This window comes from Arabidopsis thaliana, chromosome 4, assembly GCF_000001735.4.
Source record: "Arabidopsis thaliana chromosome 4, partial sequence".
In the NCBI taxonomy this organism is placed as follows: domain Eukaryota; kingdom Viridiplantae; phylum Streptophyta; class Magnoliopsida; order Brassicales; family Brassicaceae; genus Arabidopsis; species Arabidopsis thaliana.
In genome coordinates, this window is record NC_003075.7 from 7,103,072 (window position 1) to 7,121,934 (window position 18,863).

Consider the following 18,863-nt stretch of genomic DNA (forward strand, 5'->3'; position numbering starts at 1 on the left):
AGCTCGAATATATTGTGTTTCTTCTGGTTGTTCGAATTTTTTTTGTACATAACACAATTCGAGATTCAAATGATCAGATTTTAGATTTCTAGTTACTCCTAAGAAAAAAAAAATGCTTAGCAAATCAGATTTTATAACATTACTACTATACCTTTTTTGTTTTAATGATTACTTCGAATGATTACTTTCGCTGATATAAAAAAATAAATCGTGATCTAAACTTTCATATATCTACTGGAATTTTACAAAAGCTACGTAACAAAATTGATAAAGTGATGAGCATGTTACGTTGCCACGTTTCATTTTTTCTATAATAAATAGAACTGTTCATTCGACAATGGGTTAGTGGTTGTACGTATATATATATATGCTCGCTAATTGGACGGTGCGCAACTTCAAGCGTTTTAAATTATGTGGCACTTAACTTGTCTGTCGAATTAGTAATTACTTTCGCTGATATATATCACTCTCCGAGCATAATTAATTTCATGCTATCAAACAAAAAAAGATTCATGTTATACTTGGTTTGGTTGAATAGAAACTGCGTGGACTTTAAATTGATAGATAACTTTAAGTATAAAAATAAGAAAATTAAACTGCTGATGTCTCCAAAAAGACAAAGTAACACATCTAAAATCTACGTATGTGGATGTCATTTGATACACGTATAAACAAGGTGTAGTTAATCCAATTAATTAAAGGAGGAGAAAGTGGTACAATGGACCAATATGGATATATTTTATGCTTTACAACGATTGATGCAAAGGTATCTTCGTGTTACACTTCATTATTACATTTATAGATTGGACTTGGGCCTTTGCTGATTGTGAGGACTGATGACTGATGAGAAGCATATTGGTTGGGTTTTATTTGAATCATAAAGAAATTAAAAGAGACTAGAATATGACCCGCGGTATATCGTTATATTCTGTAGTAAAAATATAACGATTAAAAGAGATTACATATAATTGCATTTTGGTAAACAAGAAAAAATATTATAATTGTAACTTGTTATTTAGATTTCTGTATAATGTCTTATAAATATTTGAATACTGTAATTTACTCGATATAATATTGTAACGAACCTTAATTTTTTGTAGCTATAATATTTTTGACACCGATACATAGAATTTAAGAAACTATAATCGATAAGTTAACATTACATGGTAGTTAAATTTAAGTTACCTTTTTAACAATGCTTGTCCAATATTACTACCTAAGAAGATATTCAACGAAAAATAGATTGTTACAAATCTAAAGTTTAATTTTGAAAATTTTCTTCTCAATATATACACAAAAAGATACTTATTCAACAAAAACTCATATCTCTCCTATCTCAAAAAGGAAATAAAAATAAAAGGATAACGACACAAACATGAATCTCTATCCGAATCTATCTGTCCCGTTTATAAATTACCCCACAGAGCTCAGGGCCATTGTTTTTTTTTTCTTGGTGAAAATAGGGTTAAGAGAAAACCCGAAATATTAGCGTTATTGATAACTAAGCAACAGAGAAAATCTGGGGCTCTCTTTCTCTCTGGGCTTTTGCTATATAACTTTTGAGGTATATAGTCTCTTGATTTTTTTTTCTGTGCATGAAAAAAATGATGAGTTTTTCAGTAATCTTTCGAAGCCGAATTTGAATTCTTTGAAGATTGTGACATTTATTGTAGTTCCTCCTCCATTTAAAGCTGGTAAACAAAAGTGCTCTTCGTTGTTTGCATTTTGGTTTTCCCCATTTTGCTGCCGGAGATAACGAGGGAAATTATAACTCACTAGGATACATATTTTTTTTTGGTTTTATTGAATTCTTTCATTTGTTTTCTTGTTGCTTATTTTATTTTATAATTTTGTTTTTCCTCTGGAATCTGTTGTATATGCTGAGAAAACACTGGAAGATGCCAATAAAATAGAAAAATCTCGTTTCTTTTTGTTAAAAGTCGTCGTTATTACTTATCACGAGTATTATGTGATGCTAGACACTCATTATCAAATAGCCGTTTTCTTAAAAGTTACAATTTGTTTAAAGCTGTGTATTTAATCGAAATTTTCAATTTATTTCTCTTTGTGTACTAATTTCTTCTGCTTTTTTCAGAATCTAAATTCACCAAAAATACGAAGAAGAACGAGAACAACAAGAGGTACCACACATTTGTGATTTTGCTTAACTTTTGTTTGATTATAAGTTGACTCTTTAATTAAAGAAAATCAACAATCAAGTTAATAACTTTTGACTTGAAAATTTTAAGTCCAAATTGATACAAAGGTATAAACAAAGAAGTTTGTAGTATATATATACTTGTATAACAAGTTTAGTCTTAATGTAACTAGTCTTTCTCTAGACATGTCTCTGATTCTTGTTTTGTTGTAGAAAATGGTCGCCTTTGGAAAAAAGCTCAAGGAACGTAGCATTGAAGAATGGCAAGAGTATGTTTCTATAATATTGAAGATTTGTTTGATACTAAGTTTATGGCAATGTGATTCATGTACTTGCTTTTTTCGATTCCTATGTAGATATTACATCAATTACAAATTGATGAAGAAGAAAGTGAAGCAATATGGTCCACAAATCGAAGTAGGAAGTTTAGATCGCCGCCATGTTCTTAAAGATTTCTCAAGGATGTTGGATCATCAGGTTTTTTTCATTTTCATTCACAAAACTTCGCGGTTTGCATAAAAAGTATCGAACTGAATGCATACCCATTTCACCTTGTAGATCGAGAAAATCGCTCTTTTCATGTTGGAGCAACAAGGTTTGCTTTCAAGTAGGTTACAAAAGCTAAGGGAATGGCATGATACACTTCAAGATGAGCCTGACTTATCTCAGATAGCTAAGCTAAGAGAGGCTTATAGAGCCGTGGGACAAGATCTTCTCAAGCTTCTGTTTTTCATCGATATGAATGCTATTGGTATCCGCAAGATACTGAAGAAATTCGATAAGAGATTCGGTTATCGATTCACAAACTATTATGTCAAGACTCGCGCTGATCATCCTTACTCTCAACTTCAGCAAGTGTTTAGACATGTGGTAAGGTCTATAACCCTCACAAACCCTAATCTGCCATTATGACTAAAGCTTAATGTCTCCATTATATCGAATTTTTTAGGGCCTTGGAGCTGTTGTTGGAGCCATATCTCGCAACCTTCATGAGCTTCAAAACAATGAAGGAAGCTACTTATCCATTTATGACCAGCCTGTTCTTCCTCTTCAGGTTCTTTCTTATTTTTTATTTTTAATGTGACATTAAGAAAAAATTAATACCATTTCATCTATGAATTTATGTCATTTTTCATACAAAAGTAGTAATAAAATATAGGACAAAAACAAAAATCAGTGGGGGCATGCACGTGCACCCATTGGTACCTAATACGTTCGCCCTTGTGACAAATGTACATCACCAAGCTTTGCCAATGCAAAACCTATAAGTAGTTTAGTTTCATCTTTCTCTTTTGTGTTTTGTATTGTCTTGGCAGGATCCTGTAGTGGATTCGATTAAGAATGCAGTGGACAGGCTAACACATTCAACAAACTTTCTTAATTTCATGGCTCAACATGCTTTAATCATGCAAGACGATGAAGACCTACTAATGCTTCCTCCAGACGAGCAAGCGGAAAAAGAAGAAGGAAGATATCACTTCATGTCACTATTGTTAAACTTGGCCAACACGTTTCTTTATATGGTCAATACATATATCATTGTTCCAACAGCTGATGATTACTCTATGAGCCTTGGAGCAGCCGCAACGGTTTGTGGTGTTGTTATCGGTGCTATGGCCGTTGCTCAGCTCTTCTCTTCCGTTTACTTCAGTGCTTGGTCCAATAAATCTTACTTCAAGCCGCTTATATTTAGTAGCATCGTTCTTTTCTTTGGGAACTTGTTATATGCTTTGGCTTATGACTTTAATTCATTAGCACTTCTCTTGATTGGTCGGCTTTTTTGTGGGTGAGTCTCTTTTTGAACTTGTGTTATATCCTTTTGTTTTCATGAGACATTGATCATATTTATACATTTTGTAGATTTGGTTCAGCGAGAGCAGTGAACCGGAGATATATAAGCGATTGTGTGCCGCTGAAAATCCGAATGCAGGCTTCAGCGGGTTTTGTTAGTGCAAGTGCTCTAGGAATGGCTTGTGGTCCTGCTCTTGCTGGCTTGTTGCAAACTGATTTCAAGATCAAAAATGTTACATTTAACCAAGATACGTTACCTGGTTGGGTTATGGCTGTTGCTTGGCTATTGTACTTAGTCTGGTTAGCTATTTCGTTTCGGGAACCTGCACGTGAGCCAGAAGAGATTCATACTTCACAAGAGTCTACCTCTGGTATGGAACTAAAGAGAAATAGGTCTGTTTTTTACTATATTCTTATCTGATTAGAGCAAATCTTTTGTGGTGAAGCTGATCAAGATGGAAATATAGAGAAAGGTCTTAAAAAACCGCTGTTGCTTGCATCGGAAGAAACAGAACATGATGAAGAAGATGACGGTGATGGAAGCGAGGAATCTTCTGATGATTCCCGTAAACCCGCTAACTCCTTTGTAGCTGCTTACAAGCTACTCACTCCTTCAGTAAAGGTATAACTAAAACTTAATTTATCTCTATAAAATGTCGATTTACTAAATCTTTATTGGTTTTAGGTTCAATTGTTGATATACTTCATGCTTAAGTATGCAATGGAGATTCTACTATCAGAATCAAGTGTTGTAACCACATATTACTTTGGTTGGTCCATGAGTTCTGTTTCCATCTTCTTGTTCTGTCTGGGTCTAACCGTTTTACCGGTTAACCTCGTTGTTGGAAGCTATATCAGCAACATGTTCGAAGATCGGTAAGGATCCTTGTATATATTATTTTCTTGCTTTTTTCGCCTTGGAGTTTACCTAAAATTGTGAATTTGTTATTACAGGCAAATTCTGTTAGCGTCAGAGATTATGGTCTGTATCGGAATAGTTCTCAGCTTCCATGTAGTAATCCCTTACACTGTCCCACAATACGTTATCTCAGGATTTATCATGTTTGTTTCTGCTGAAGTTCTTGAAGGTAAAAAATGATTGATGAATCTTTTACGTTCTTTAAGGTAAAAGCTTGAAACATTCCCTCTTTATCATTTGAAAACATGTTTTTTGTGGCGGGGATTTTGTAGGTGTGAACTTATCGTTACTATCGAGAGTGATGTCATCGAGGCTGTCCCGCGGGACTTATAACGGAGGGTTACTGTCGACGGAAGCTGGCACGATTGCACGTGTGATAGCGGATGCGACGATCACTTTGGCTGGTTTCTTGGGACAGAGTATGCTTTTGAATGTTACTCTGCTTCCTTCTTTGATCATCTGTGTTTTGTCTATCCTAGCTACTTGTTATACTTATAACTCCTTGTATTAGTGCCCCATAGGAATCCAGCTTTTGAGATTATTAAGCTAACTCCTAGGTTCCATTGTTTCTCTTTTCTTTTGGCTTTTACTTTGATCTCTTAGTGAAAGTTTTGTTTGCTATCTATCTATGTTTATTCTAGAACCGTTAATGATAATTATATATTTATCTGATTATAAGAGCAAAGTAATATTTGGTGAAGCTGTTGAATGTGGAAATATGGAGAAAGATTTAATCTCATTCTTCAACACATTGCTAGATGTGACATTAGTTCATGCAACAAACTATCTCAGCTTTCTTCAAGGTCACCTTCTAGACTGCGATTTGCCGTTGTTCGACTCTCGGTGAGTTCTAGATCGGATCCTATCCTACTTTCACCTTCATGCAACTAGTCCAATAAGATCGGAGTTGTGCCTTGACTCATTCACCTTAAGGTTGGTTTACTGTGGCTTTTAGTAACCCTTATGGACTTAGTTAAGAACACAAACATACAAAATAGAGATTCCAATAATTTCCAAATTATCATTTGCATGAGAGAGTAAATCAAACAGTAAATAAAAACAGAGAATACATTCCTTCTTTGTCCCTAAATCAAAGTAACAACAAACTTATAAAACGATTAAAATGGTGCAAGTAAAACATAACATTTTCAGGTGACTTTTTATGATTTGTTCCTTTTCAAGAATCAGTGTCCATTGGCTACAGATCCATCTTCACCTTTCTTGCCATAGAATCTCCGGTACAAGGAATCAACCTCTTTCAGATAATAAGTTCCCGGTGCCAAAAGATCTATAATACCCTCCTTGGTTGTCACAAAGTCCTTTGCTCCATACCTATGTTCCATTAGCTTCATTGTCTCCACAAACTTCTCAGGTGCATACTGCAACAAAACAAAGCCCCAAGTCAGAGATCAATGATACACGATTCATTTCTTCCATATTGAAACTAAAATCACTTCTTGTGTTATGTTACCTCATGTCTAGCTTTCAATTTACCGCCAACATCCATTACAGATGCAATGTTTGAAATGCTGAAAGGAGGCTTATTGTCGTTGAGGCGTAATGAGAACATTGTTGCGGTTGAGCCACTTCCATAAGAGAACATAACCACCCGCTTTCCCGCCTAAATCAACCATACACATGTGTAACAAACTTCAAACCAAATGTAAATGGAGTTCAATATAGCCAGAAGAAGTAAAGTTTGTTTTCTTTTATTACCAAATCATTGTGTTTCTTGTGGATGAGGGAAGCAAATGCAGCGTAGAGAGAAGCAGTGTACATGTTACCGACTTCCTTTGGTATTAAAGTCGTTGGTTGCACTTTAGCATCATAAAACGGTTTCGCAATTTGTTGTGACACCTGCAAAAGAGACAACAGATTGAGCTATAAATCGGTTTTCTCTCAGTATCAAAAGCAAAAGAAAAGAGAAATGATGAGAACCTTTTCAAGATCACGGCTTTGGTAACTCTCGTCAAGGGTCAAAGATGAATAAGGGGTGAACTTTTCTTTGGCAGCCTCGTCAATGGAGCTGCAATAGAGGAAAGAAAATGTTCACTCACATTTAACAAGTAAAGAACTTTCAATCTGAAAACGTAGTTAATAAGCAAGAACCTTGCGTTTCTCAAGAAGTCGTTGTACAAGAGACGAGCAAAGCTTTTCTGTACAAGCTGCAATATCATAGAGGAGAAGACTGGTAAGAGACAATTCAACTAGAACAAAACTATTGTTGGAGGATTAAGAAATTACTTTATTGTATGGAGAATGGAAAACAATGTAATCAGCATCATTTATGGAGAACTCTTTGCCCTCGATCTTCTCGAACCTAATAAAAACCAAAGAGTCACACAACAACAGAAGAAAGAAACTGAGTTTTTGTAACTGTGAAAAGAAACACTTACTTGTTGCATAAATGTTTATAGCAGGAGTCAAGAGCCATGAGGTAGCAAGTCTGTGAAAGCTTACCATCAACAACCTACAAGTACACAAGAAACAATAACATATAAGACTTTGATTCTCTGTTCGAAATACTTAATATCATGCATTGAAGAGTTACCGGGTACTCGCTAGCAAGATTGGGCTTGTAAAAGTCATAGACATGAGCCATGTGGCTTGCTCTCAATTTGCTTTCGAAAACGATAGGAGCATCAGGTCCTATCAACATAGCAATCGCTGCAGCTCCTCCAGTGGGCCTTGCGGGTCCTTCTGCATAAACCTGAAAGCATACAAAATATAAACAAGTCAAGAATTATGCAAAGACTCTTAGGCATAACAAAAAAAACATTTCCATGTAAGATGTTATACCGCGCTGTCAGTACAAATGACGAGGCCATAACGTCCATCCCAAGAGTTACTCTCAACCCAATTGACACAGTTTAACAAAGCTGCAGTTCCACCATAGCAAGCATTGGTCGAGTCAACACCTTCGACATCAGTGTTTCCACATTTCTGTTCATTCCCAACATACAAAGAAACATGAGCGGTCCACGTATTTACAATAGCAATCCAGGTCAAAAGAAAGTACGAATACCTCAAAGAGCTGCATCAAGAAGGTCTTGATGGACTTGCTTTTGTCAATAACAGTCTCACTTCCTACTTCAAGACGCCCGATTTGGTTAGGGTCAATCTTATACTTCTCAAAAAGTGATGTCACCGCATTGAAACTAAAAAAACACAACCAAGAAATAGATCAATTCAGTCTTTTCATGAGTTTATGATACATATGCAAACAAAAAACAATTAGCCATTACTGAAAAGAGACAGAAAACAAATACCTCATAGAGATAACATCTTCAAGCTCAGTGCAAAAAGCTAAACAATCTTGGCCAAGTCCAATAGTGTATTTCCCTTTACTTGCTCCATCATGTGCTTCCAAAGCTTCCTATATAACCAAAAAATGATCAACAAGATCAGATTCACAAAATTGTACCTTTTTCAGTTTTTCCAATTGAGACTTATACGATAAATCTCAGTATAAAAAAAAACCCTTTCAACCTTTCAAAGTCCTCATTTCAATCAGATGCAGAGATCTCGAGTTTGAGAATAGAGAAATTTAATAAAAATCCTTTTGTTTCTTAAATGAAAATTAAAAATTGAGCATTTTCTGTCTTCATCGGATACAAAACTCCGCCGCCATTACAGAGAAGAAAGAACAAAAAAACAGAGACAATGAAACAAGTGTTCGTGTGTGTGTCTAATCTAACGAGATTTTCTTGGATTGATTCTCAAAGCCCTGTTCGTAAAATCTCATAAAGTTTGAAGATTTATGAAACCAAACGTCAAAAATGGAGAATTAAAACGGTACACAAAACAGAAAGATGCTCTGATAAAAACAGAGTATCAAATGCAATAGCTCCAATAATAAACAGAGAGAATAAAAAAAAAAAAGCTTGGAGTTTTGTTACCTGTTGAACACAGGTGGGAGGGAAATAGATATCCATAGCCAAAATCCCAACGTTCTTCGCCATTGTTTCGATGAAAACGAAAGAACTCTGAAGAGACTGAAATCGAAAGGTTCGATCTTTGAGAAGAGAGGAGAAGAGAGAGAGATTTATGAAGAAGCTGTAGAGGAAGAAGAAGAAAGATATGAATCGGTTGATGATGAAAACTCAATTTGTTTTTAATAAACAAGTCCACGAGAAAAATTAGCAGATTTTCTTTCTTTATTTTTTATTTTCCTAATAAAAAAATTTAATTTATAATTAGTTGTGAATTTTTTTTAAATTTGGTCAACAAAATACTTGTACAGTTGTTCTTCATTTTTTTAGTTATAAATTTTAAATTTCAAATTTGATGGTTTTGTTTAAACTAACTGAAACATGCCAGATATATTTATTGGTGGAATCAATACTTAATTATAAAATTTTTGGTGTGTAATTAAAGAAACTTTTTGGTTCAAAATTAACCTATTTTATATTTTTCTGGGGACAACTACATGTGAACAAACAAAAAAGCCTACCAAAAAAAAAACAAGAACAAAAAAAAAAAAAGGTGTCAAATAATAATTACCTGGAAAATGGATATGTTGTGACTTGTGAGAGATTGGTGCAGTCCGGAATCTGGACAACGCAGACTTCGTGAGTTAGCTCTCCCTCGTGCTTCTTTTTGTTTCCTTTTTTACCCTTTTCTTATTCGTTAATTTACCAATTCGCTACTCCTAAATTTTGGTTTTGGTTTTCTTGTTATGGTTTTTGGTTTGGTTTATGTTTTGGATTCAATTGGTTTGTTGATAAGTATGATAGAGTAGCTTTCTGATGTAACTTGGTGAGATAACTTGGAGTTAAGTTCAATCTATTTGGAATTAAGGATTGTTTTTGAATAAATAAAATGGATAAAAAAGTATTAAAGATAATTAAAAAATATAGTATAAATTACTTTTTTTTTTTGGTAGAAATATAGTATAATTTTACTTATAAGTCTGTATTTGAATTTCTTTTCGTTGCTTTTTATCTTTTCTTTTTTGTTTCATATTTAAGAAATCATAAATTAGAAAGAGAAAAATAGATTTAAATTATAGTTTAATTTTGTTAGGAACTTCAACTTTCATTTAAATAAAAAAAGATTTTGTAAAAGAAAAAGAATATGATTTAAAGAAGGAGATTAATTAATACACTCATTTTCCATACGATTAGATATGTTTTTGTTTTCTTCTCTTAATTAAATACACTCATTTTTCATGCGATTAGAAATATTGATTTCTTCTAAAAAAATAGAAGTAATTTAAGATATGATATTCGGTAAATTAAATGGAAAAAGATTTTGTAAAAAAAAAAGAATATGATTTAAAGAAGAGGATTAATTAATACACTCATTTTCCATGCGATTAGATATGTTTTTTTTTCTCTCTTAATTAAATACACTCATTTTACATGCGATTAGAAATATTGATTTTTTCTGAAAAAATAGAAGTAATTTAAGATATGATATTCGGTAAATTAAACCTACGACCTGGTGGATTGCTAATGTGTCCGATACCATTAATTGATTAGATTAACTCCGAACCAACTCAACACCATGAAAAAGTCATGAGTTATACATTAATTCACACTATCAATAAACTTCCTTAACTAATTTTGTTTTTTATATTCTAACACTAGTATTGATTCTCTTTGTAATCTAGTTTATTAATAGGGAGATTTTGAAATGTTATAGTCCTCAACAACATGAAAAGTGGAAACATCACGTAAAAACAAAATATTATTAACAACAAAAAAAACTCAACCAAAAAATTAAATAAATAAAACTTAAGTTTTATAGATTAGTGGTTCCCATTTTAGGTGTAAATTGTTTTATGTAAGTGTAGGACAGAGATCGATTCCTTTCAGATAATTCGAAAAATTTATACATGATACAGTAATATTTTGGTGATTAGCTGTTAACTAGATCAGACAGAACATGGTGTGATTTGGAATCAATGAGTTTGGACTTTGAAACATGTGAAAACATTGTCGTTTTCCTAAAGCTAACAACAATCTCCCTAAGACCTTGGAATCTCCGCCACCGTCCGATTGAGATCTCATTATCATCCTGACCGTCCGACTTGGTTACTAAAAATGGTCAAACATCATTAAAGAATGTACCAATTTCAGACCGTCTCTGAGAGATGAGTCGGATTACGCTGACGTCACGATTTTGTGGGACATAAAAGTGATGACACGATCGATGGTTGCACAAAACTCGTGGTTATACACGTGAGCGGGGTAGGTAGGTTCGATACTATTTCACTATCTTCGCTTAAAAGAAAGATACACACTTTAACAAATATATTACCAACGGTTGTTATCGGGCCGAAGGCCCATAACATTTGCCCCCTTAAAATTGGTTATGGGTTTATGGCTAAACAAAGTAACAAACTAAATAATTAGTCCCAAATTTCATACGATTAAAAATAAAATTTTAAGAAATCTATTTCAAAGCTAATAAAATTCATCTTTTAGGTTGGGGAAGCCTGCCAATATTCAAGAGTTTATGACGTCTTAATCATCTCGAAACAATATGTCTTAAATTTCACATTGATATATCTTGATGCTTGAGTAAATATTATTTTGAAACAATTTTTAATATTTTTTACTTAATCAATAGATAAAACTAATTTAAATAAATTTCATTTTATATAGAAACAAATTTAAATTTAAAATTAATCTATTGAAAATAAAAATAATTTTTTTTGTAAACAAATAATCAGACCGGAAGTAGCAGTTTAAACCAAAAAATATATATCCAAAACACACTATGATAGATCAATTGAAATATTGCAATAAATATTGAAAATCTTCAAGATCATCTATATTCATCTATGTGGTTGTTGGTTAATCACGCCAATTTAATTAGAGATAAGATTTTAAAATAACTTACCAAAGGAAAAAGAAGTGAAAAAAGAAGTAGATGTGTGGCATTACTAAAAGATGATGGACTCAAAAAATGTCACCATTTTTTTACTACGAGCTCTTTGATGTGAGAGTGGCTGGCTCATCCGAGGTCACTCTGAAAGTATCTACTGTAAAAGGTGATTGTTGTTATCTACTTTAAGTAATTCTCGTAATTCTTCCATTTGTTATGTATCACTTCACCCGCAACAAAATTAGATAGAAGACATATAAGTTCTAGTGCGGCCCTAACGAAAGAGCTTTTGGTATTATCAACTACTGCCACATAGTATATGATGCTTAAAGATGAGTAAAAGGCTAATTTCAATATGGATAATTTCGAAAGTGCTATTTATACATTAATTTTGATAGAGTACAGATTTTAACCCGAACTAAATAGTTTTTCAACTTTCTTACCTAGATCCGCCACTGTGTACATGTGGCATCAGACTCTAGAAAAACTATTTACATGGCATGTGAGTCATCATGATTGACCAACACTAATATGGTCAATGTTGATTTTGACACAAATTTTATAGTTCATATATATAGTTTATTTGAAAAAAATGTTTAGTCAGTTTGAAATTTACACTCTATCAAATTTGAGACATAAAATAGCACTTCGAAATTGGCCCTTTTACCCGCTTAAATATATGTACGTATAATATTGTGGCCAAAATTTCAATCGCCTAAATTTAAAATTGTAAAAAATCTATCCTAAAACTAATAAACTCATACTTAAATCATGCAAATATTCAAGAGTTTGTGAAATCTTAATCATCACGAAAATTATGTCTTAAATTTCATATTGTCATATATTGATACTTTTTTTCTTTTGAGCAGTCGAAATAGTGCCATGATTTTGATTTAGGTGCATTAGAAATAGGCTTCACTTACCGTAGGGATTAGTTGGGTGCTAAAAGTTGGGATTAACCTTGGTTATAAAAATAAATTTATAATTTAGATAGGCTAACGAAGTAGCAGTAACAAAAAGAAAAAACTCCAAAACACACACTACGATAGATCAATGGAAATAATTGTAATGAATCGATGTACAGCTCATAAATTTGAAAAGTACAACTAGGACCCTAAAAGCACACACTTTCATTCAGATCACACAGAGTTAGAGAGATTTCTTGAAGTAGAAGAAATAAAGAACAATTGTTGACACTATAAGGTAAGTTTTCAGATGGTGAGGTTTTCTTGTAGAGTAAGGAATGATCCTATGATCTTGCCACCGAGATCTGGGAATGTCTCGCATCCAGGAAGAGAACTCACTTTGCCTGTTTTATCGACTTGAACTGGATACTTAAGAAGATGACCTGACATCTCTGTGACTTCCTCTGCTGCATACTGTCCCCAATTCAGCTCACTCAATTGCCTAACTCGTCTCACGCATTCCATGTTCTCTGGTTCCTCGAATTCTTGCTCTAGAAACCCTAGATGTTCTGCCCATAACGACATTCTATATCCAAAGATCTGCAAGAAATTGAGACAAACCAGGGTTCAGACAAGTTTAAGAGAACATACATTGGTGGGTTTCTAGTTTTTCGTCTTAGAATGCTATCCTAGATTGAGAAGTAGAAGTCTCTGAAAGTCTTATTTACCTGACCACGAGGACGAGAACCTTTCTTAGCCCATGAATGATGTGGCTGATACCCTCCCATAGCGATTTCAGTGTCTCTAGTTCCTTCCAAGGATCTCTGGTTGATATTCGCGGAACCAATTAAGACAAACTCATCATCCACTACCATACCTTTGGAATGAACATATATCATGAATCTTCGACTCTTCAAAGCTTGCACCTAGATTAGTTTGTCGTTTCAGTGAATAGACGAGGCCATTAAGCCGAAACTAAAGATTTCAAAAGAAGACATTTATATATGTATACCTGTGCAGCATTTGGCTGAGGTGGCTTCCGAGGACAATTATATACATTAACTGTTCCATCAGGAACCTCTCTGGTTCCAACCTCTCTGTTTCCAAGACAGAAGAAGTTCAAAAAGTCTTGTGGCTCAAGCTGGCCATCAAGACCAACTTCCAGAAGTGCCTTGTAGATGGTTTGATACATCATTTGCATGGTTTTGTGCTGCAGAGGTTGTGAAAAATTCCGGTATAAAAAAGGCGAGATTGGGTTGTTCTAGCAAAGAATCAACAGATTATTTACCTGCCAGTAGAGAATTCTTTGAATAGGCTTACTTGTTGGAGCACCTTCTGGCCACATTGGAATGACAATATAAGCAGCGAAATTCTCCCTCGCTCTAATCTTATTAGCAATCTTAAGCGCGATTTCCATCGGGATTAGATTATTAGCACCTGCAATACCAAAATTCTTTGTTTATATACTGCAAGCATCCATTATTAAGCTTGCCTTCAAAAGCTTTCAATTTTCTTACCCAAGTCCTTGTTTGAATCCCAGTTGAATGAAGATCCAAGAAAATATTGGTTCTCAATGTAAATGAAGTGCTGAGCAGATCGTATCGCCTTAACATAAGCTGCATGTATGCTCATATCTATGAGAATGTTCTTCCCACATAGAAGATTCTGTTCACAAATACATAATAAGTAGAGAATAGCAACATGACGACAAACTATAACAGTTCAGAGTTGTGCTTACTCTTCCAGTAGCTTCCTCTGGGTCCTTTGGAAACCCTTTGACTGAAGTCGAATCAATAGAACGGAAAACCTAAACATTAATATCATTGGAAAAAAAAATGAGATTCCTTGTCACCACCACAAATAACAATAACTAGCAAAAAAATTAGACTTGCTAAATTACCTGAACATGCCAAGACTCTGGATCATTATCATTAGCAGAAGAAGCTTCAGAAAGTCCCATGATGTCAGGAATTCTGTTTATCCTAAGCAAAGAATCGTCAAAAGAAGTTCTTCCTTTCCCTATTCCACGAGGTTTTGAAGCCATCCAGCGTTCCTCGAAATTAGCAAGCACATCATATGCAGCTGGACCATCAATTTTGCTGTGCAGATCATGCCATGGTTCTCTTGGTCCAACATCCTCAGTAGTCTAATATGAAAACATATTTTACACGGATCAAGAATAGTGGCATCCAGTTCCAAAATTATAACCAAACAAGATTTTTCTTAAATGATTACCACAAAATTTGGGTTATGGAAGTCATCTTTATGGAGTGTCTTTAATGTCCCGAAAAGAGAATGCTTGGGAGTATCAAATCGTCCGTTGCACAAGTCTAGCCCTCCAACAAATGCTACAATCTTTCTTCGGTTCTGAGCTGCTTCAGCATCTACAATCATAGTTTTCTGATGATGCGTGTAGATTGTTTCAACTTCCTGATCATCATAATGACACTCAAATTTTAGACTATGAAGCTATACACACATGAGTTTACGGAGTAATGAAGTAACTAATAAGCATCTTACAGATTTTTTTATGAAGCTGTGACCTTTCCCCCCATATCTAGGACAAAGGAGAACTTGCACCGATGAGTGCTTGAAAAAACGGCGAGTCTCCTCATCGCTTGTGTTCATAAGTCCTTTCTACATGCAACAAAACACCAGCTTTCATTAAATAGATAGAAGGATTGTTGCTAAGTTAGTACAGACATGTATAATTATCTAATTGAAGCAAACTCATGCTTTCCAATAAGATAAACAGAAAAAGGGTCAGAACTGAAACAACCAAATATGTGACTATGTGAGAAGTTAAGAACAACACATTACACCATTCAAAATTGTGTACAAACAGAGAGCTCCATAGAATTAGTTAAGTGATAAGCTATAAATCAAAATTTGAATATATATATATGTTTGATTATATATAAGCGATAAGCTCCATGAACAATTCAGAGTGGAAATTTGAATATATATATATATATATAAGTTTGATTTTATGGGTAAACAATAATAGAATGTCTTAATCAGAAAAAACAGAGTTATGTAGATTCTTACTGTACTGAATCCCGGAAAACTCATTGAAGTTGGATCATCCCACACCAAAACCAACACTCTAACACCTTCTTGAGATTTGACTTTAAGTAACTCCCCTAATGTACCTTCGGTCGGATCATTGTTACGACGAACCAGCCTAACCGGATGGAAAACTGACCAACCTGTGATATAAATCAGCCTCCTTGCCCGTCGTATCGCATCAGCCATATCCTCCCAGCATTTTCCATGTCTATACTGAATCCCACCATCAAGATGTACACTCGGAAGAGTACCGTCATCGACATGAGCATCCTGATAAAGAGTAACCCTACCGCCTTTCCTCAAAGGGAAGTATGTACCGGGAACTCCTACACACTCAACACCAGAACCAACACCCTTTTGGTAAAGTCTCATTCTTTCCATTGGAGTATACTGAATAGACAGACTCAACATAGCACCTTTTCTACAAGGCTTCCCACTACTGTTAAGTATCGGAAACAGCCCTTCGATTCTATTCCCGGAACACAACTGCTTGGTTGGTATTCCAACAACTCCTATGATCTTTGATCCAATAGGATCATTGTCTTTCACAACAAAATGTACTTCAGCAGCACTATGAGCAACGGGTACATCGAAATGCTGCATCCACACAGGATTCTCACTATTGCTAATAACAAAAGTTCTACCAATGACAGCACCAGAGATAGAGACAGTAACATAAGGATCACTTGTGAACTTAGAAGACTTCTCACCATCCACTTTACGAATCCTCCGACCTAACTCAGAAAACGAAATCCCACCAACAAGCTTGTTACGGTAACATATCATGTTAGGAAGATGTTTAGCTTCCTTAACCCAAATGTCTAAGTTACCATGTAACAATTCAACCATCAAAGAGCCACTACTCGTAGCTAACGGAACGAGTTGCTGGTCAAGCCACTGGCCAAACTCGTGGTTTGACCCTCCTCCCATTGACATAGTCTCGTTATAAACTGGATGATACAAAATCAAAAACCTCCAAAGCAGGAAACTTTTAGTTGTCAGATCAAATTTCAAGCATAACCAAGTTCAGTGAGACAAAAGATCGATCACTTGGTGCTTGGTGGGGACTAATCGAAAGATCAAGATTCAACAAAAGGATAAAACTTTGAGATAATACAAACTCAGATCAAATCTATATGAATAAATGTGGGTCTAAAAATATGGGCAAATTCAAATTTAAAGTTCAGATTTTTGTGAAGAAGAAGAAGAAGGTAGGAGGAAGCGAAGGAAAACGTTGACTTGCAACGGAAGAATCGGAAAAATTTAAAGATTTTGGATGCCGTTGTTGAATCGTTTAACTTTAGCCATTAATAACACAAATTTAAGATCTTTAATCATTAATTAAAGAACTTAATTAAACACAAATGCCGAATAAACAATTTGTGTTTTAGTAACGACGACTAAGAAAGAAGACTTGCCCACTTTGGTTTTTGGCTGCTCACAAAGCTCTTTCTCTCTGGCCCTTTTTTGATGCAACTTCATTTTGATTGGTGATATTACTATTCTTATATATCAACAAGAAATTAAACATTCTACATAATCACTAAATTATATCATTTAGTAGTGTAATTAATAAATAAAGCATGACATTTTCTTTAAATGAAATCATATTAAAGATGATGTTACCCTTTAGAAGTTTCCATCCGCAGACATTTTCCGTATAGCACCAAGGTAATCATCGTCTATTCCAGCAGCAACACCACGATACGAAACTCGAGGCTCGAAAGAACTGTAACATAAACAATCTGAGTCATTGATAATAGGTTATAACTGAAACGTGTAGTCAATGTCGTAACACAACAAATCATGCCAACTAGTCCTCTATGAAGTGCTAATCACCGAGAGTATCGAAAAGACACATGAATGAAACCTATCAAAAGATCTATTTAGAATAAAAACAGAGCTTGTAAAACTATTCATTGATAAACTACATTTCAAACTGGATCGCAAAATATTCACCTTTACTAGTAACTGACATAGCCTTGAATTAGTGTGACACATTCCAATCAAATAAAAACTATAAATCTGCAACCTTTCTTATTCAACTGAGCAATAGAAGATGATCAATTATGAATTTCTAAACCCTAATTTCTCGAACAAAATCAGAAAACTAGTAATCAATCCAATAATTATATCCACCACGATCCAGTGAAAGTCAAACAAATGCAAATCAGAGAGAGAGAGAGAATACATACCCGAATAGAAACCTAGACGCAAAGGGAGCAGTGGCGGCGGAAGAGAAGGAAGATGAGTGAAGACTGTGCTTGGATTGAGATTTCTTCAGTAGATCTAAAACTATAGCTATTCTCGCCATTACTAACAAACCCAAGCTTGATTCGATCGAATACACAAATCTCTCTCTCTATGCCTCTTAATCTCAATTGAAGTAATCTTCCTCGTTTCTACATCGGAGACTCGTCCGAGTGGTTCCGATTAAACTCCAAATCGCCTCCGGTGTAGCCTTTGAAGAGAAACGCGTGAAAGAGAGAGAGAAACACGGGAGTCGATTTTTATTTTCTCTTTATATATTTTCCCTTCACCCACTCACACAACGACACGTCACCCGTCTCTTAGAGATTCTTTTGGCAAACAGAAGACTTTTACCTGTTGCTCTGGATGATTTTTGGTCTGAGATTCAGAATGGGAAAGTTTCTTGAGGAAGGAAGCAAGATTGTTCTAACCACATCAAGTGAAATTGTCTCCACAGTAGCAAAGGATGAAAAAATCTACCAAATGAAGAATGTTGGGAGCTGATCTCTAGATTTCCTTTTGGAAATATAATCAACCAAGAACTAGAAGGAATTGGGAAAAGGATTGCAGAACAGTGTAAGGTCTTGAACGAGCCATTGCATCAAAGAATTTCTCAAGCTACACTAACAGTATCCTTCCAGTACTTAAACCAAGCTATGACTCTCTTCCTCCTCAACTTAAGCGATGCTTTGCCCTCTGCTCAATTACTGCTGCTATGGATGGCAATAGACCTCTTATACCAACCAAGGAGCAGCACAAGATTGGAAAAATTACCTTGGTGATTTAGTTTGCTCAAATCTTTTTTTCAGAGATTGGATATCACCATGACAAGCTTTGTGATGCATGATCTTATGAATGATTTGGCAAAAGCTCTTTCAGGATGACATTTTTCATTTTCTACAAGCCAATGTGATATTGTAATCATATAGTACTAAAG

The 18,863-nt window shown here is 34.7% G+C and overlaps 3 protein-coding genes across 10 annotated transcripts; 1 reads left to right on the plus strand and 2 right to left on the minus strand.

Annotated features, from left to right (window-relative positions):
* Positions 1–1,438: 1,438 nt before the first annotated feature.
* AT4G11810 (Major Facilitator Superfamily with SPX (SYG1/Pho81/XPR1) domain-containing protein) lies at positions 1,439–5,548 on the plus strand. 3 transcript variants are annotated; one of them, NM_001340733.1, is made up of 12 exons: positions 1,439–1,694; positions 2,096–2,141; positions 2,372–2,427; positions 2,515–2,635; positions 2,717–3,028; positions 3,108–3,212; positions 3,475–3,944; positions 4,019–4,320; positions 4,396–4,571; positions 4,635–4,825; positions 4,904–5,037; positions 5,141–5,548. In NM_001340733.1, exons 3-12 carry the CDS (start codon positions 2,375–2,377, stop codon positions 5,377–5,379), a joined length of 2,103 nt encoding a protein of 700 aa, NP_001328779.1. In that variant the 5' UTR covers positions 1,439–1,694; positions 2,096–2,141; positions 2,372–2,374; the 3' UTR covers positions 5,380–5,548. The 3 variants fall into 3 exon arrangements, with proteins under 3 accessions (NP_001328779.1, NP_192918.1, NP_001328780.1); NM_117250.3 differs by having other exon boundaries at positions 4,375–4,571; positions 5,141–5,452; NM_001340734.1 differs by lacking the exon at positions 1,439–1,694 and having other exon boundaries at positions 2,065–2,141; positions 5,141–5,519.
* A 264-nt stretch (positions 5,549–5,812) lies between these two features.
* On the minus strand, positions 5,813–9,409 carry HMGS (hydroxymethylglutaryl-CoA synthase / HMG-CoA synthase / 3-hydroxy-3-methylglutaryl coenzyme A synthase). 3 transcript variants are annotated; one of them, NM_117251.3, is made up of 12 exons: positions 8,768–9,032; positions 8,138–8,244; positions 7,894–8,026; positions 7,668–7,811; positions 7,420–7,578; positions 7,265–7,338; positions 7,113–7,188; positions 6,978–7,033; positions 6,807–6,894; positions 6,585–6,725; positions 6,340–6,489; positions 5,813–6,247 (listed from the first exon to the last, which is right to left on the minus strand). In NM_117251.3, the coding sequence occupies exons 1-12, from the start codon at positions 8,828–8,830 to the stop codon at positions 6,053–6,055; spliced, it is 1,386 nt and encodes a 461-aa protein (NP_192919.1). In that variant the 5' UTR covers positions 8,831–9,032; the 3' UTR covers positions 5,813–6,052. The 3 variants fall into 3 exon arrangements, with proteins under 3 accessions (NP_192919.1, NP_849361.1, NP_001319906.1); NM_179030.1 differs by lacking the exon at positions 8,768–9,032 and adding an exon at positions 9,372–9,409 and having other exon boundaries at positions 5,844–6,247; NM_001340735.1 differs by lacking the exon at positions 8,768–9,032 and adding an exon at positions 8,358–8,742 and having other exon boundaries at positions 5,844–6,247.
* Positions 9,410–12,609: 3,200 nt separating this feature from the next.
* Positions 12,610–18,848, minus strand: PLDGAMMA2 (phospholipase D gamma 2). Of its 4 annotated transcripts, NM_179208.3 has the most exons (12): positions 17,872–18,848; positions 16,507–17,405; positions 15,656–16,410; positions 15,128–15,244; positions 14,843–15,037; positions 14,508–14,753; positions 14,346–14,414; positions 14,125–14,272; positions 13,896–14,044; positions 13,620–13,817; positions 13,336–13,533; positions 12,610–13,207 (listed from the first exon to the last, which is right to left on the minus strand). In NM_179208.3, exons 2-12 carry the CDS (start codon positions 16,610–16,612, stop codon positions 12,914–12,916), a joined length of 2,475 nt encoding a protein of 824 aa, NP_849539.1. In that variant the 5' UTR covers positions 16,613–17,405; positions 17,872–18,848; the 3' UTR covers positions 12,610–12,913. The 4 variants fall into 4 exon arrangements, with proteins under 4 accessions (NP_849539.1, NP_001328718.1, NP_192920.3 ...); NM_001340736.1 differs by having other exon boundaries at positions 13,928–14,044; positions 15,656–17,405; NM_117252.6 differs by having other exon boundaries at positions 15,656–17,405.
* Between the last annotated feature and the right edge of the window lie 15 nt (positions 18,849–18,863).

Coding starts and splice junctions, on each gene's coding strand:
- AT4G11810 (NM_117250.3), top strand. CDS start 2,375: ATGGTCGCCTTTGGAAAAAAGCTCAAGGAACGTAGCATTGAAGAATGG. Junction 4,321..4,374: donor TTCACAAGAGTCTACCTCTG/GTATGGAACTAA, acceptor TTATCTGATTAG/AGCAAATCTTTTGTGGTGAA. Junction 5,038..5,140: donor TTCTGCTGAAGTTCTTGAAG/GTAAAAAATGAT, acceptor GGGATTTTGTAG/GTGTGAACTTATCGTTACTA.
- HMGS (NM_117251.3), bottom strand. CDS start 8,830: ATGGCGAAGAACGTTGGGATTTTGGCTATGGATATCTATTTCCCTCCC. Junction 8,245..8,767: donor CTCCCACCTGTGTTCAACAG/GTAACAAAACTC, acceptor TTGGTTATATAG/GAAGCTTTGGAAGCACATGA. Junction 7,579..7,667: donor TCATTTGTACTGACAGCGCG/GTATAACATCTT, acceptor GTATGCTTTCAG/GTTTATGCAGAAGGACCCGC.
- PLDGAMMA2 (NM_117252.6), bottom strand. CDS start 16,612: ATGTCAATGGGAGGAGGGTCAAACCACGAGTTTGGCCAGTGGCTTGAC. Junction 15,245..15,655: donor GTTTTCCGGGATTCAGTACA/GTAAGAATCTAC, acceptor TGTTGCATGTAG/AAAGGACTTATGAACACAAG. Junction 15,038..15,127: donor ACAGCTTCATAAAAAAATCT/GTAAGATGCTTA, acceptor TATGATGATCAG/GAAGTTGAAACAATCTACAC.